This window comes from Nycticebus coucang, chromosome 9 (genome assembly GCF_027406575.1).
Source record: "Nycticebus coucang isolate mNycCou1 chromosome 9, mNycCou1.pri, whole genome shotgun sequence".
Classification (NCBI taxonomy): Eukaryota; Metazoa; Chordata; class Mammalia; order Primates; family Lorisidae; genus Nycticebus; species Nycticebus coucang.
The window spans coordinates 117,221,393-117,233,681 of NC_069788.1; the positions used below are offsets into that span (position 1 = coordinate 117,221,393).

The 12,289-nt window shown below is 49.4% G+C and overlaps 1 protein-coding gene across 1 annotated transcript; it reads left to right on the forward strand.

Annotated features, from left to right (window-relative positions):
* The first annotated feature begins 726 nt into the window (after positions 1-726).
* ZFP36L1 (ZFP36 ring finger protein like 1) lies at positions 727-6,242 on the forward strand. The gene is made up of 2 exons (XM_053602193.1): positions 727-1,077; positions 3,471-6,242. The coding sequence occupies exons 1-2, from the start codon at positions 1,021-1,023 to the stop codon at positions 4,428-4,430; spliced, it is 1,017 nt and encodes a 338-aa protein (XP_053458168.1). The 5' UTR covers positions 727-1,020; the 3' UTR covers positions 4,431-6,242.
* Positions 6,243-12,289: the final 6,047 nt, after the last annotated feature.

A 12,289-nucleotide genomic window follows, 5' to 3' on the forward strand; every position in this document is an offset into this window, starting at 1 on the left:
ACGGCCCAGGCTGTGGTCTTTTTCGCTACGCCCCCGCCCCTTCCCTCCCACACCCGGAGTGCTTGGGCTGCAAAGCAGGCGCGAGTGTAGACGCGTGCGGCGCGGTACTTCGTGCAGCGCTCGCCCCCGCCAGGCCAGGTCCTCCCGAGGAAAAAAGTTTCCTAAGTGCCTCCCCACCACCCCCCGCGTGCTGGACAAAAAAAAAAACCCATCCAAACTTAAAACCCTAGATTTGGACGTTTTGTGAGACCCACATTTTCAAACTTCTCACTCTGCCGGGTTTGCGGAGAGGAGCGGAGTGCGGAAGTCGGGAAAAGGCCGTGCGGGCACTTAGAGAAGTTTCAAGGGAGACCAGTTCAAGATGGAAACCGCAGCCCGGGCGCTAAGGACGGGCCTCAGCTCCCGCTGGCAAAAAGAGAAAGTCGAGTCCGCCTTCCTGCCCCACCGAAAACAAAACAAAAAAAAAACCAACTAGAACCCCGAAGGGGGTGGAATGAGTGATGTCACAGAGCTGCGCACCGGGGTTGGCAAAGGGGGGGGCGCGTTCTCCACCCCCCCTTGCGCCCCCCCACACCAGAGGGGGGCCTGAAGCGCCAGGGAGCGAAGCCGGCGGCTTCGAAACTTTTTCTCTTTAAGAAAAAAAGTTGTGCGCTCCTCGGAGGGTTTTTTTTTTTTTCCGCCTTCTTTCCTCGTCTCCCCTCCCCCTTCTTCCTTTTGAAAGTTTCTCTCCCCCACCCCCCCAGTTGACCGCATGGCTGATTCAGCCTCGCTGTCAATCAACTTTTTTCCCTCCTCTACCTCATTTAAATAAGTTTAAAGCTCCTCCTTCCCCGGCCCACCAAATCTGAAACTTTATAAATTGGGCTTTGCGCGCCGCAGCCCGGGAGAGTCAGAAAGGCCAGGGGCACCGGGAACTGGCGTGTGGGACTCCAGACCCGAGAGCCGGAGGCCGCGCCTTCCCCGCACCGGGACCTTCGCTACACACCAGATACTCGCCCCTGCCCCGTGTGAGCGCCCAGGATGACCACCACCCTCGTGTCTGCCACCATCTTCGACTTGAGCGAAGTTTTATGCAAGGTAAAGAGGGGCGGAGCGTTTACCTTTTCATAAGTCTTTTTCTTTTACCTTAAAAAAGCCCCCGAAAGTTTGGGTGTTGGAAAAAACCGGGTAAAGGGAGATAGTTCTTTTCTCCGCCTGCACATTCTCCCCAGTTTGAAGGAATTTGGCCTCGTCCTTCCCACCCTTTGAGTTTTAACAGTTATTGGAGGGGGATTACATGTGAATCTGGAGATAAGAGTTTTGGGGGCGAAGTTTGCGTGCGGGGCTACCCGGGGGCCGCAGCGGAGCAAGTTGGGGCAAGTTTTGGGTGATTCTTTAGTACAGAACATGCTGCTTGAGCCGGGGTTCACTGGTCCGCTTGGTTTCCCAGTGTGCGCGCTGAGTCTTGGTGCTGCTGGGAGGGGTTCAAGTCTGTTCAGCAACATTGCAGGCCTGTGGAGTTTAGGAGTCCAGGATCCCTCGGGGAAGAGAGTTTCGTGACAATATTTTGCTGTGAGATTCCTCCCTCCTGCTTTGGAGGAGCTGGGTGTCTGCAGGGAAGAAAAACGCTCAGTTGTGATTCAAAAAAAGATGTTGTAGAACGAGTTTGCAGTGGGGTTGGTGTCTGCCCTAGCTTGGCTGGACTTTCTCCTCCGATAGCCGACCATGCAGCAAACTTTGGGGTGAAGATGGGAATTCGGGTTGACGTGCTTACCTGTGTTTCAAAGCACTTCGGCTTGTTGACCTGGGTGAAAGGCGACAAATTGCTGGCCAGAACTCAAGGGTCCCTGCGACTATTGAGGCCTTCTTAAAACATGTAGTTTGCCCGCGGGTTTTGGAAAAATCAATTATTAAACCTGAAGTGTCCTAGCAATGCAGTTCAAGTGTACATAGCAAAAGCCTATGGATGTTGTTAAATTTTTTTCAATGCCCTCCCCCCAATTTGGAAGGGTGAAGCTGCTAGGCTGCTTTTAATTGCCGAAGTGTTTTGCCTTAAACACGTCGGGTCATGTTGCTGTCTTTTCTCAGCTTGCTGCTCCTGTCTGCGCAGCTGCCAGCGCCCCAGGGCTGCAGGGTTGGGGTGCTGGGACGCTTAGGAGCTGAAGAGAAACATCAAAAAAGTTTGAATTTTCAGCGTCCTTCCTTGTGCTTTACCGAACTCCACTCGCAGCACAGCTGCCAGAGCTCTGTGGCACTTCATCCTTCTCTGCTCCTGGTCTTTGATCTATTTTTCTTTCTTTCGTCCCCTCCCCCCACAGGACTTTTTAAATGAACCTCATTGTTGGGAACCGGCTCTCCATTGGGTTCCTGTAATCCTCTCGGTGGGGTGGTTGCAGTTACTGATTCCTGATCCCCCAACCCATTCTAAGGGACCAATTTTAGAATCTATGACATGCACTTGGGCTAGGAGCCAACTCCCAGGTCCCCGGCCTTGTACCCTTTCCAGATCTTGGGTGTACTTTCAGCAGGTGATGGGATCCCATTGGAACAGAAACCTACCTGTGCTGACCCTGTCCCCTGTCCTTGCGGCCCAGTCTGCCACTGACTGGGAGGTGTGTGTGTGTGTGGGGGGGGTAGATTTGGTTCTTTCCTATTCCTTCCCATCTACAGCTTTGCGTTAAAGATTAAACACTGGCACTGTTATCCCAGTCTGCTCTTGCAGCCAGAGACTAATTGCAAAGGCATCTTCTCAGTGAAGGGAGGTGGGGTGAGGTTAGGTAGGAAATGGTGGGAGGGATCACTGTGGAAGGTACCCTCTCCAGGAACATGGGGACTGAGTTTTATCATTAGGAATTCTGTTCCTCTCTCCTCCAACCACAGACTAGGCCCCCATGTCTTCCCTCCTTACCCCTCAAGAAAGAGCAAAGGCAGTCAGGGAACCTGTTGCCAAAGGAAGGGAACACTTCTAAGGGAGGAAGTTGAGAGTCTTAGGCTGGGTTGTGGGGGAGGGGCATATTAATTAAGCAAGGACTGATTAGAAAGGGACCTAACCTAGCTCATAATCTTTAGTCTTCTCTCAGAGGTCTGTCATTTCATTCGGGGAGGGGAATCCAGAAAAGTCTGCATTGTGTGACATATTTTGAGTTGAAGAATCTATTTGGGTTGTGAAGAAGTAGGATTTTATAGATAAAAGTGGTAGCTTTGGGACAGAGGATATGGGGGGTGCATTTCAGGAGTCAGCATAGAGCAGAGTGCATACAAAAAATAATCTGTCAAACAGGCCAAAATTTTGTGGTTTCTTATGCATGGGGTCAAAATAAACCTAGGTGGCTGGTCTATGGGTACAAGACAGTTTGGGGGACCTGCTTAGGCAGGGGTAGAGATAGATCTTGCAGGAGAGATTGTAGAGGGTACAATCCCGTACCACAGGCGAGTACTGGTGGATGTCCACCATTATTAACTGTCCTTTCTCTTCTCTCTCTTCCCTGCAGGGTAACAAGATGCTCAACTACAGTACTCCTAGTACAGGGGGCTGCCTGCTGGACAGGAAGGCAGTAGGCACCCCTGCTGGGGGTGGCTTCCCTCGGAGGCACTCGGTCACCCTGCCCAGCTCCAAATTCCACCAGAATCAACTCCTCAGCAGCCTCAAGGGTGAGCCAGCTCCAGCTCTGAGCTCTCGGGACAGCCGCTTCCGAGACCGCTCTTTCTCAGAAGGGGGTGAGCGGCTGCTGCCCACCCAGAAGCAGCCCGGGAGTGGCCAAGTCAACTCCAGCCGCTATAAGACGGAGCTGTGCCGGCCCTTCGAGGAAAACGGTGCCTGTAAGTACGGGGACAAGTGCCAGTTCGCACACGGCATCCATGAGCTCCGCAGCCTGACCCGCCACCCCAAGTACAAGACGGAGCTGTGCCGCACCTTCCACACCATCGGCTTTTGCCCCTATGGGCCCCGCTGCCACTTCATCCACAACGCCGAGGAGCGCCGTGCCCTGGCCGGGGCCCGGGACCTCTCCACTGACCGTCCCCGCCTCCAGCATAGCTTTAGCTTTGCTGGGTTTCCCAGTGCCGCTGCCACCACCGCTGCCACGGGGCTGCTGGACAGCCCCACGTCCATCACCCCACCCCCCATTCTGAGCGCCGATGACCTCCTGGGTTCACCTACCCTGCCTGATGGCACCAATAACCCCTTTGCCTTCTCCAGCCAGGAGTTGGCAAGCCTCTTTGCCCCTAGCATGGGGCTGCCTGGGGGTGGCTCCCCCACCACCTTCCTCTTCCGGCCCATGTCAGAGTCCCCTCACATGTTTGACTCTCCCCCTAGCCCTCAGGATTCTCTCTCGGACCAGGAGGGCTACCTGAGCAGCTCCAGCAGCAGCCACAGTGGCTCAGACTCCCCCACCTTGGACAACTCAAGACGCCTGCCCATTTTCAGCAGACTTTCCATCTCAGATGACTAAACCAGAGTAGGGAGGGACCCCCTGCCTACTCCAACCCCCAACCCCGCAGCCAGATCCCAGACCCTCACCTGCCCACCCATCCTTACAGCTCGTACATTAAGGTTAAGCTCAACCCCTCTCTCCCAGAACCTTGGAATGTCCTTCCTTCCCTTCCCCCTTATCCCACCTAACATAAGGACAAGTCAACTTGTCAGTAGCTTCTGGCTTGAAACCCCTCCCTGGATTTTGTAGCCCACTTACCGTGCATAACAGACCAGTCCCATATTTGTCAGTAAGATGCCTTTTTTCTGGCTTAAGCCTTAAGTGCCAAATCACAAAAGAAAAAGCAGTAACAGTTTACAGAAGCAACTTAGTGCCTTGTAATCTAACTTTGTCACTGTGACTACATTACCTCTTCAGCGCCAGAGGGCACCCGTTGGCCTCCCGGAGCCTCTGCCCATGGGGAAGGGGAGGGAAGGCCTGGAACCAGCAGCTCCCTCCACTGGCGACACAAGTGCACCTTCCCTGTTTCAGTCTCCCACACACTTCCTCCTGCCCTCTCCCCAATATCACCCCCTCCACAGTTGCCAGACTTGGATTTTTGGGGAAACCTATCTTTGATGCAAAACCTTTTTTCTTCCCAACCTGAACCCCTGATGACTAATCTTGCCCAGGTTTGTGGAGTCTGCAGGAACGAAGGCTGAAAAAGTGGACGAAGATTTTGACTTAAGTGGGACTTTGTGATTTGAGTTTTTCTTTTCTTTTTTTTTTTTAAGTGGGGAGGAAGGGGAAGCTTAGATGGACTATGAGAGACTTGATTTTGGTGCTAAAGTTCCCCAGTTCATATGTGACATCTTTAAAAAAATAACAAAAAAAAAATGAGAGAAAAGCTAAAAAAAAAAAAATGTAAGGGGTGAGCAGTTAATGGTATTCATTCCACATACAATATCTGTGTAAAACGATTTCCTGTAGAAGTAGCTTTAATGGTTTTGCTCTAGAATACCGTAAGTCTGTCCGTAGAGCACTCACGCCATGCTTTTTTCCCTTGGTTTTAAACTTCATATAACTTTCAGAAATTGGAGAGCAAAAATTTTGCTTGTCACTGCACATCAATATAAAAAAGCTTATTTAACTTATCAAAACGTATTTATTGCCAAACTATGCTTTTTTTTGTTAATTTTGTTCATATTTATCGGGATGACAAATCCATAGAATATATTCTTTTATGTTAAATTATGATCTTCATATTAATCTTAAAATTTTGTGACGTGTCTTTCCTTTTTTTCCACAGTTTTAATATATTATTCTTCAATGACATTTTTGTAACTTTACACTTTTTTTGGTTATTTTATTTTAAAAAAATGAAAAATTAATTTAAAAAATGCAAAAAACTGTTGGATTATTTATTTTAGAAATTCCCCCTTTTGTGTTGGACTGCAAATTGAGTTTCTTTCTCTTTAGGCCTTTTACAACTAGGACTGAGAATGTATGTAAAAGTTCTGTGACAGTACAGAAGGAAAACAACTTTTTATGTATAGCTTCTAAAAGGGAAAAACAAAAAAGTGAGAAAACCCTTTGACTTCCACGTGCCCATCTCAAAAGACATTCCACGCGCAGATCTGAGGTTCTGGATTCCAGGTTTGGAGTTTTCCAATGTTAATGTAAACAGAACTGGCACACACACATTAAGATGAATGTAATTATTATTCCTCTTGCTGGTCACTACCGTTGCTTTCTATTTCTCTTTCTTTGTGTGAATTTATTTAAAAGAAAAAACTTTTTGTAACGACTATTTGCAGTTTAAAAATCAATAAACCCCATTTTTTCAAGAAACATTGGTGGTGGAGCTGGTTTTACTTGGTGTGTGGTTTGATTTTGCCTATGGGTTTCCTCCTTACATACCTTGCAGGTTCTGGGGAGGTAAAGGGGACAGTGGTGGACAGAGGTTGGTTCCCCTCATCCTTACAACTAAAATCTGTGGCTCTCTTTGTTGGTACTGGGAGTTTGCAGAGCTTAGCGGGGATGGGGTATAGATTTTCTGCAAAGGACCCTGTGCTTGCTGCTGTGTAACTTCTGAGAGGACTGCCTATTGCGTTAGCAACTAAGTCAGGCTTGCCCACACCTGTGTAGCCTCAGGTCCTTCTGAGGAGCCAAGGCTGAGGGGCTTTCAGCCTATTCTGCCCAACCTGTCCATCCTTTGGGTGATGTTTGGGGGTGCAAAAGTGATGAACGTGGCCGTGTTACGTGGTATACTAGCAAGCCTAGATTTGAATGAATTCTTTTATTTGGGTGTTTTGGGCTCATTTTTCCCACAGGAAATTAACCTCAAGTTCTAACCTCTATCAGCACCTACTTGGGGGTGGGTATAAGGAAGCATTATAAGAGGAACATCCAGGGGAGTGAGGGGATCAGTCTACAGGGACTGAGGATTGGGGTGAGTCCACTTGGGTTTGACAGGTCCTCATGTGTTTGGGAGGAGTGGGTATTAACACTGGCCAGTGTCACTTGGCGAGTCCCAAATAGTTCCCACCATCTTAGACCTGGTCACACCTGATGCCATGCAGAATAGGCAGGTTATCTTAGAAATGGTGGTCCCTAGCCAAGGCCGGACGACCATTTAGAAGTGACAATTTTACCGGACAGATTGGATCTTTCTTTTTTAGAAGTCAGATAAATTGCTGTTTGGGGCTCAGTTGCCTTTCATTTCTTACACCCACTAAGTTTCCCAAGGCAAACTGAGTCTCCACCTCGCTTCTACCAGGCCTCTTCCAAAAGCGGTTAGGTCTGCAGCACATTGGCTGGGCCAAGGCTGTCCTTAGACTGGAAAGACCTCCCTGTGCCCTCCAGATTCCTCTTTCCTGGCCATCTATTGGGGAACGGGGATGTGAGGTAGCAAAATCAGGACTATTACCTGTCCCAGGGCAGGGCCTGGTGTTAAGAGGGAAAGAAGCTCTTCCTGGAACTGGAATAAACATAGGCCTTTTGTTACCTAAAGAGGGAATGATTTTGTGTGTGTTTGGGCCAGGTGGTGGTGGTGGCATGTGATCATCCTCTCTGACTAAAAGCAAAGATGATACTCAATAATTCACCTTGAGCTCTTTCCCTGCAGGCTCACATGAGCACGTGGCAGACATCTTTGTAGTTCTCCTCTCTTGGTAACACTGGTTAGGCCTGAGTATGCCTTCTGGCCAGCCCTCTAATCTCCTCCTTTGGAGTCAGTTCCTTGACTTAAAAAACAAAGGTAGAGACACTGACTCCAGGAGACCATACAGGGTAAGGGTCAGCTGCGAAGGCATATAGGAAGGCACCTTACTACTGGGTAGCTCCATAACCTAAGTGTCCCCTGGAGAAGTCACACAGGCTGAGTTTTAGCCCACCCGGGCCCATGTGTGGTGACCATGAGAATCTGATTTTGTACCATCTGAACTTTAAAGGTAGATGAGATGGGCCCAAATCTACTTGAGAAAGGAAACAGCAGAATCCTTTCAGGCCCATTAGAAGACAAAGGCTTCAGTTGCCTTTCATTCCTTACACCCATTAGAAGCAGGAGTCTGGGCAGGGAAGCTCCATCTGTGACACCCTTTCAGCTGGGGAGTACAGGAAACACAGAGGAAACCAAAGATAGGGCTGCAAAGGGAAATAGGGCAGGAAAGGTGAGGTCTTGCTTTGTCAGCCAATGTCCTGGGAGGGGGGGGCATAGGGCTTCTGTCCCAGCCCCTCCTTGGATCCTGGGGCATCTTGGCACTAGGGGCTTATAAGGACTGCCCTGGGTGGGCAGAGCCTCCATGGCTGCTGGCCCTGAAACCCACTTGGCTATGGGCTGAAAGTCTTCCCTGGAGCAGCTCAAAGAAATGAGCAGTTTTGGCGGCTAAGCAATGACTTTCCTGGCTCAGAAGCCTCGCTGGTAGGTAAAAGGATGCGGGCTGCTAGGCTTCAGTAGTGCTCTGGTGAAAAGAAGAAGGCCTTCAAGGTCCAACAGAGAGTGGAGGGCAGATGTGAGATGGGCAGGATCCATGGCATGAAGGAAGGAGGAGTGGTGGATGGAGCCCTTGGACCCAGCACCCCTATGCCAGCTTGTGCCTTGGGTAAGTGACTTAACCTTGGATTTTCCAGCTGCACCTCAAGGGGCGACTGTGAGGATTAGTAATGACAATTCTTCATAAGTGCCAGGTTGTCTTCTAGGAATGTCATATGTATTATTAACTCATTTGATGGTCATAATGACCCCATAGAAGGAGTTCTATACTATCCCCATTTTACACATGAAGAAACTGGGATGCAGAGAAGTTCATGAATTTGTCACATAGAGAGATGGTGTCAGGCTCTGAACCCTGGCAGGCAGGCTGGCTCCATCTTTGCATTTCTCCACTATGCCACAGTGTCTTGGGCTAGCACACTGAGAGCACTGGGCACAGTCTCTGGCACACAGTAGCTACGGATCAACCACTGTTAGTTCCCATCTCTCTTGGCCTTTTGTGGAGATTCAGTAGGAGCAGGAGAGGTAACCAGTTGGATTAGACGATTCTGCACACACCCCTCTGCTGAGTGCCATGACCTCATGTCCCACGAGGCCCCGGATTGGCACATTTGGAGGAGGGAGCCAGGAGGAGGGTTTAGGCCATCCTTTTGGACTTTCTCCTCTGCTTGCTATTGAGGTAGCTTCTGTTAATGATCAACAGACCAAAGGGTGCCTTGGGGCTGCCTCGGGGATTTGGCCCTGTGCCCTTCTTCCCCCAGGGTCTCCCACCCCTGCACATAGCCAACCATTTAATCATGTCTGGCTGGACTGACCGGAACGCTACCTGAGTTCAGAGGGGGAGGAGGCACCTAGGTCAGCCAGCTCCTGGCTGCCCTTGCTGTGTGGCCCTTCTAAGGCCTGCTGCTGGCCTGCTGGGCAGCAAGCAGGGATTCAGAGAGCTGGGAAGCCGGGCAGACCTTGGCCTTTTCTTGAGGCCAGGTCAGCTCTGAGGGTCTCATCCTCCTGGTGGGTAAAGCTTAGGTTACAGAGAAACCTGGCCTGAAGGCCTACAGTGCTTTCCTTGGGGAGTGCCAAATGGTTACATCTGAGTTACCGGCATGGGAGACTAGCCCCAAGGAGCCAGGGCAGGGGTTGCCCAAGAGAGCCAGGTCTCTGTAAGTGGACAGGATGCCTCCTCCACATTTAGGCTGTTTGCACTTGTTTTGAAATGTTGGCAAAGTTAGAGTCTCAAAGTACAGGGCTGCGAGTGATGACTGTACCTGTGCTATCAGTTTGGGGTACAATGAAAATAAATATTGGTAATGGCCAACACCAAGGCAATTTTCTCACTACCTAGAGCTAGTCAGGTAGTCACCCCCACTCCCAGTTATACTTCAGGGAGAAGCAGCTCATGAGCACACTGGCTGTTGGAGTTTGTTTCCCAGGGGTGTGGGAGGCTCTATTGCCCAGGGAAAGGAGCTAGTTTTGGAGTCAGAGGGACCTTGGTTCAAGTTCCTTCTGTGCTTCATGATTACTCTGTAACCTTAAGTTAAAAACTTTAGTAAACAGCTTAGAGCTCACTTTCCTCACGTAGAAAATAAGATGATGATGAAAAAAAAAAGAAAATAAGATGATGATGGTGATGATGATGTTGGTGGTGATGATGATGGTGGTAGTGATAATTACATCTAGTTCAAAGAATAGCAAACTGGCACAGGCACACAGTTGTGTATTAACTCATTAAATCCAGTCTTAGCTTTGTGACCCTACTTGACCACTTACAAGCTGTGTGACCTTGGGCAAGTTGCATAACCTCTCTGAGACTTGTTTTTCTCCTCTAACCATGGGGTACAGGAAGCACCTCACCCTGCCCACATTATAGGGCTGTGGGAAGGATCCAGCTACATGAAAGAGTAAATGATACACGAGTACGTGGGTAAATTGCAAAAACAAAGTTAGGTGAAAGAAGAAACCATCCAGAAAAGAGCATATTGTATGAGTCCCTTTGTGTGATGTTCATAAACAGCAAAACTGATGTCATCATAGAAATTCAAATTAGAAGATAGAGCATACATGTAAAACTTCATTGAGCTTCCAATGAAGATTCAGGCACTTTATTGTAAGTTACACCTCCCAAATAAAAAACTCTAGAGTTGCTGTGGGCATTAAATAATAACTTACATTACTTACATTAGTAAATAATGTAAGAAAAAAAAAAAGAGAAGAAATTCAGTACCTGGCCTATTATAGACACTTAATACATCCTGGCTGGTTTAGGATGTAATAGCAGCAACCCGAGGATGTGGGTACTATCCCGGTTCCCTTTTATAAAGGGAGAGAATGGGCTCAGAGCTGGGGAGTAATCGGCCCAGGGGGAGTGGGATTTGAATCTCAGCAGAATGGCTCTCAAGCCTGCCCAGCTACCTACTTTCCTGTACCACTCTCAGTGACCAGGTGTTATTTCTGTAGGAAAGCTAAATTCACAGTAATCCAGGCACAAGCAAGTTGAGTAATTAGTGAGTACAATCAGCCACATTAGAGAAGTTTTTCTTTTTGAACATAGTCAGTATCTCCCATACTTTGTAGGAGGTAGAGAGCCTTGACTGGCAGGCTCTGCCTGACTCCCAGCACCAAGGAGCCACTGACCTGTGAGTCACTCCTATGGGCTACTTGCCTGCCTGGCTGGGCCTGGCCTGTCCTTGCCTAAGGCTGATGAGGGCTGCAAGGCCTCTGAAGGGCCTAGCTAGCATAGGGAGGCCTTGGTGATGGCCCGCCTGTCTCAGCTTGTCTTCCTGATCCAAGGACTCTGGGGTATATGGAAGTTTTATGTGGCAGTCACAGTGTCACTTCCACCCTCTGTTTCATCTCTCTCTTTTGGGAAGTGGCTCCAGGAGCAGAGCTCTGGGAAAATATTCTTGGAGTCCAACAGGGTAAAGCCCAGCTCAGCTGGTAGATCTGACCGCCTGGGCCTCTGGGGCTGGGTTCTTGTGGGGCTGACCTCCTTGGTTAGAGCTGGCTCAGCCTCAGTGCTCCAGGAAGGGCCCACGGCTGGGGGCCAGACAGCCGAGCAAAATGTAAGAAGGTGCTCACTCTCAGAGACTTGGTTGTTGAATTTGTGACCCCATTCAGTCACTTACCAGCCATATGACCTGGGGGCAAATTACTTAACCTCTCTGAGACTTGTTTTTTCTCTAAGCTTGGGGTACAGGAAGCATACGCACGCTGCCCACATTACAGGACTGCGGGGAGGATCAGCTGAGATGGAGAGGAAGGAGCTCTGGAAATGAAAAGACACTGGACAAAGGTCATATTGAGAGTGCAAGAGCAGCTCACAGTCCTTAAGGTGACACAGCCTTTTCTCCAGAGATGTTTTAGAGTCCTAACCTGATGGTGCTCTGCTGCTCCGCCCACCCTCTATGTTTTCTGATTTAAATGTACTTGTGGTGTGCAGGTTACACTAACATTTACATAATAAAAATAACACGAACCAGCATTTACAGAGATGTACCATGCATGCTGGGTGTTAGGCTCAGCCCTCCAAGACGTGGTCCCCGCAAGTAACTACTATCATTAGCCCCATATTACCCATGGGGAAGGTCAGGTTCAGGGATAAGTTACTATGCCTAATTACACAGCTGTATACTGCTGAGCTTGGACCCAGGCCTGTCTGACTGCAACACCCACACTCTCAGGCCCCACTTTGCAGAGGAAGGCAGATGTCAGATGGCATGGGTCACTTGGCAAGTCCAGAATCCAAAGTTCATTGTTCCCTGGGGACCCATAGTCACATCTTTCCTTAGCCCATCCTTCTCTGAGCTGTCTCTATCTCATGGCAACACCCTTTCTGCACCCAGCCAGCAGCAGAAGCCAGCCAAGGAGGAGGAAGGAGGCACAGCAAGATGGGCACGGGCGCCGCTCAGAT

Excerpts from the sequence above, each read along its gene's own strand:
- ZFP36L1 (XM_053602193.1), top strand. The coding sequence starts at position 1,021 with ATGACCACCACCCTCGTGTCTGCCACCATCTTCGACTTGAGCGAAGTT. Across the intron at positions 1,078-3,470 it reads TGAGCGAAGTTTTATGCAAG|GGTAACAAGATGCTCAACTA; the intron begins GTAAAGAGGGGC and ends TCTTCCCTGCAG.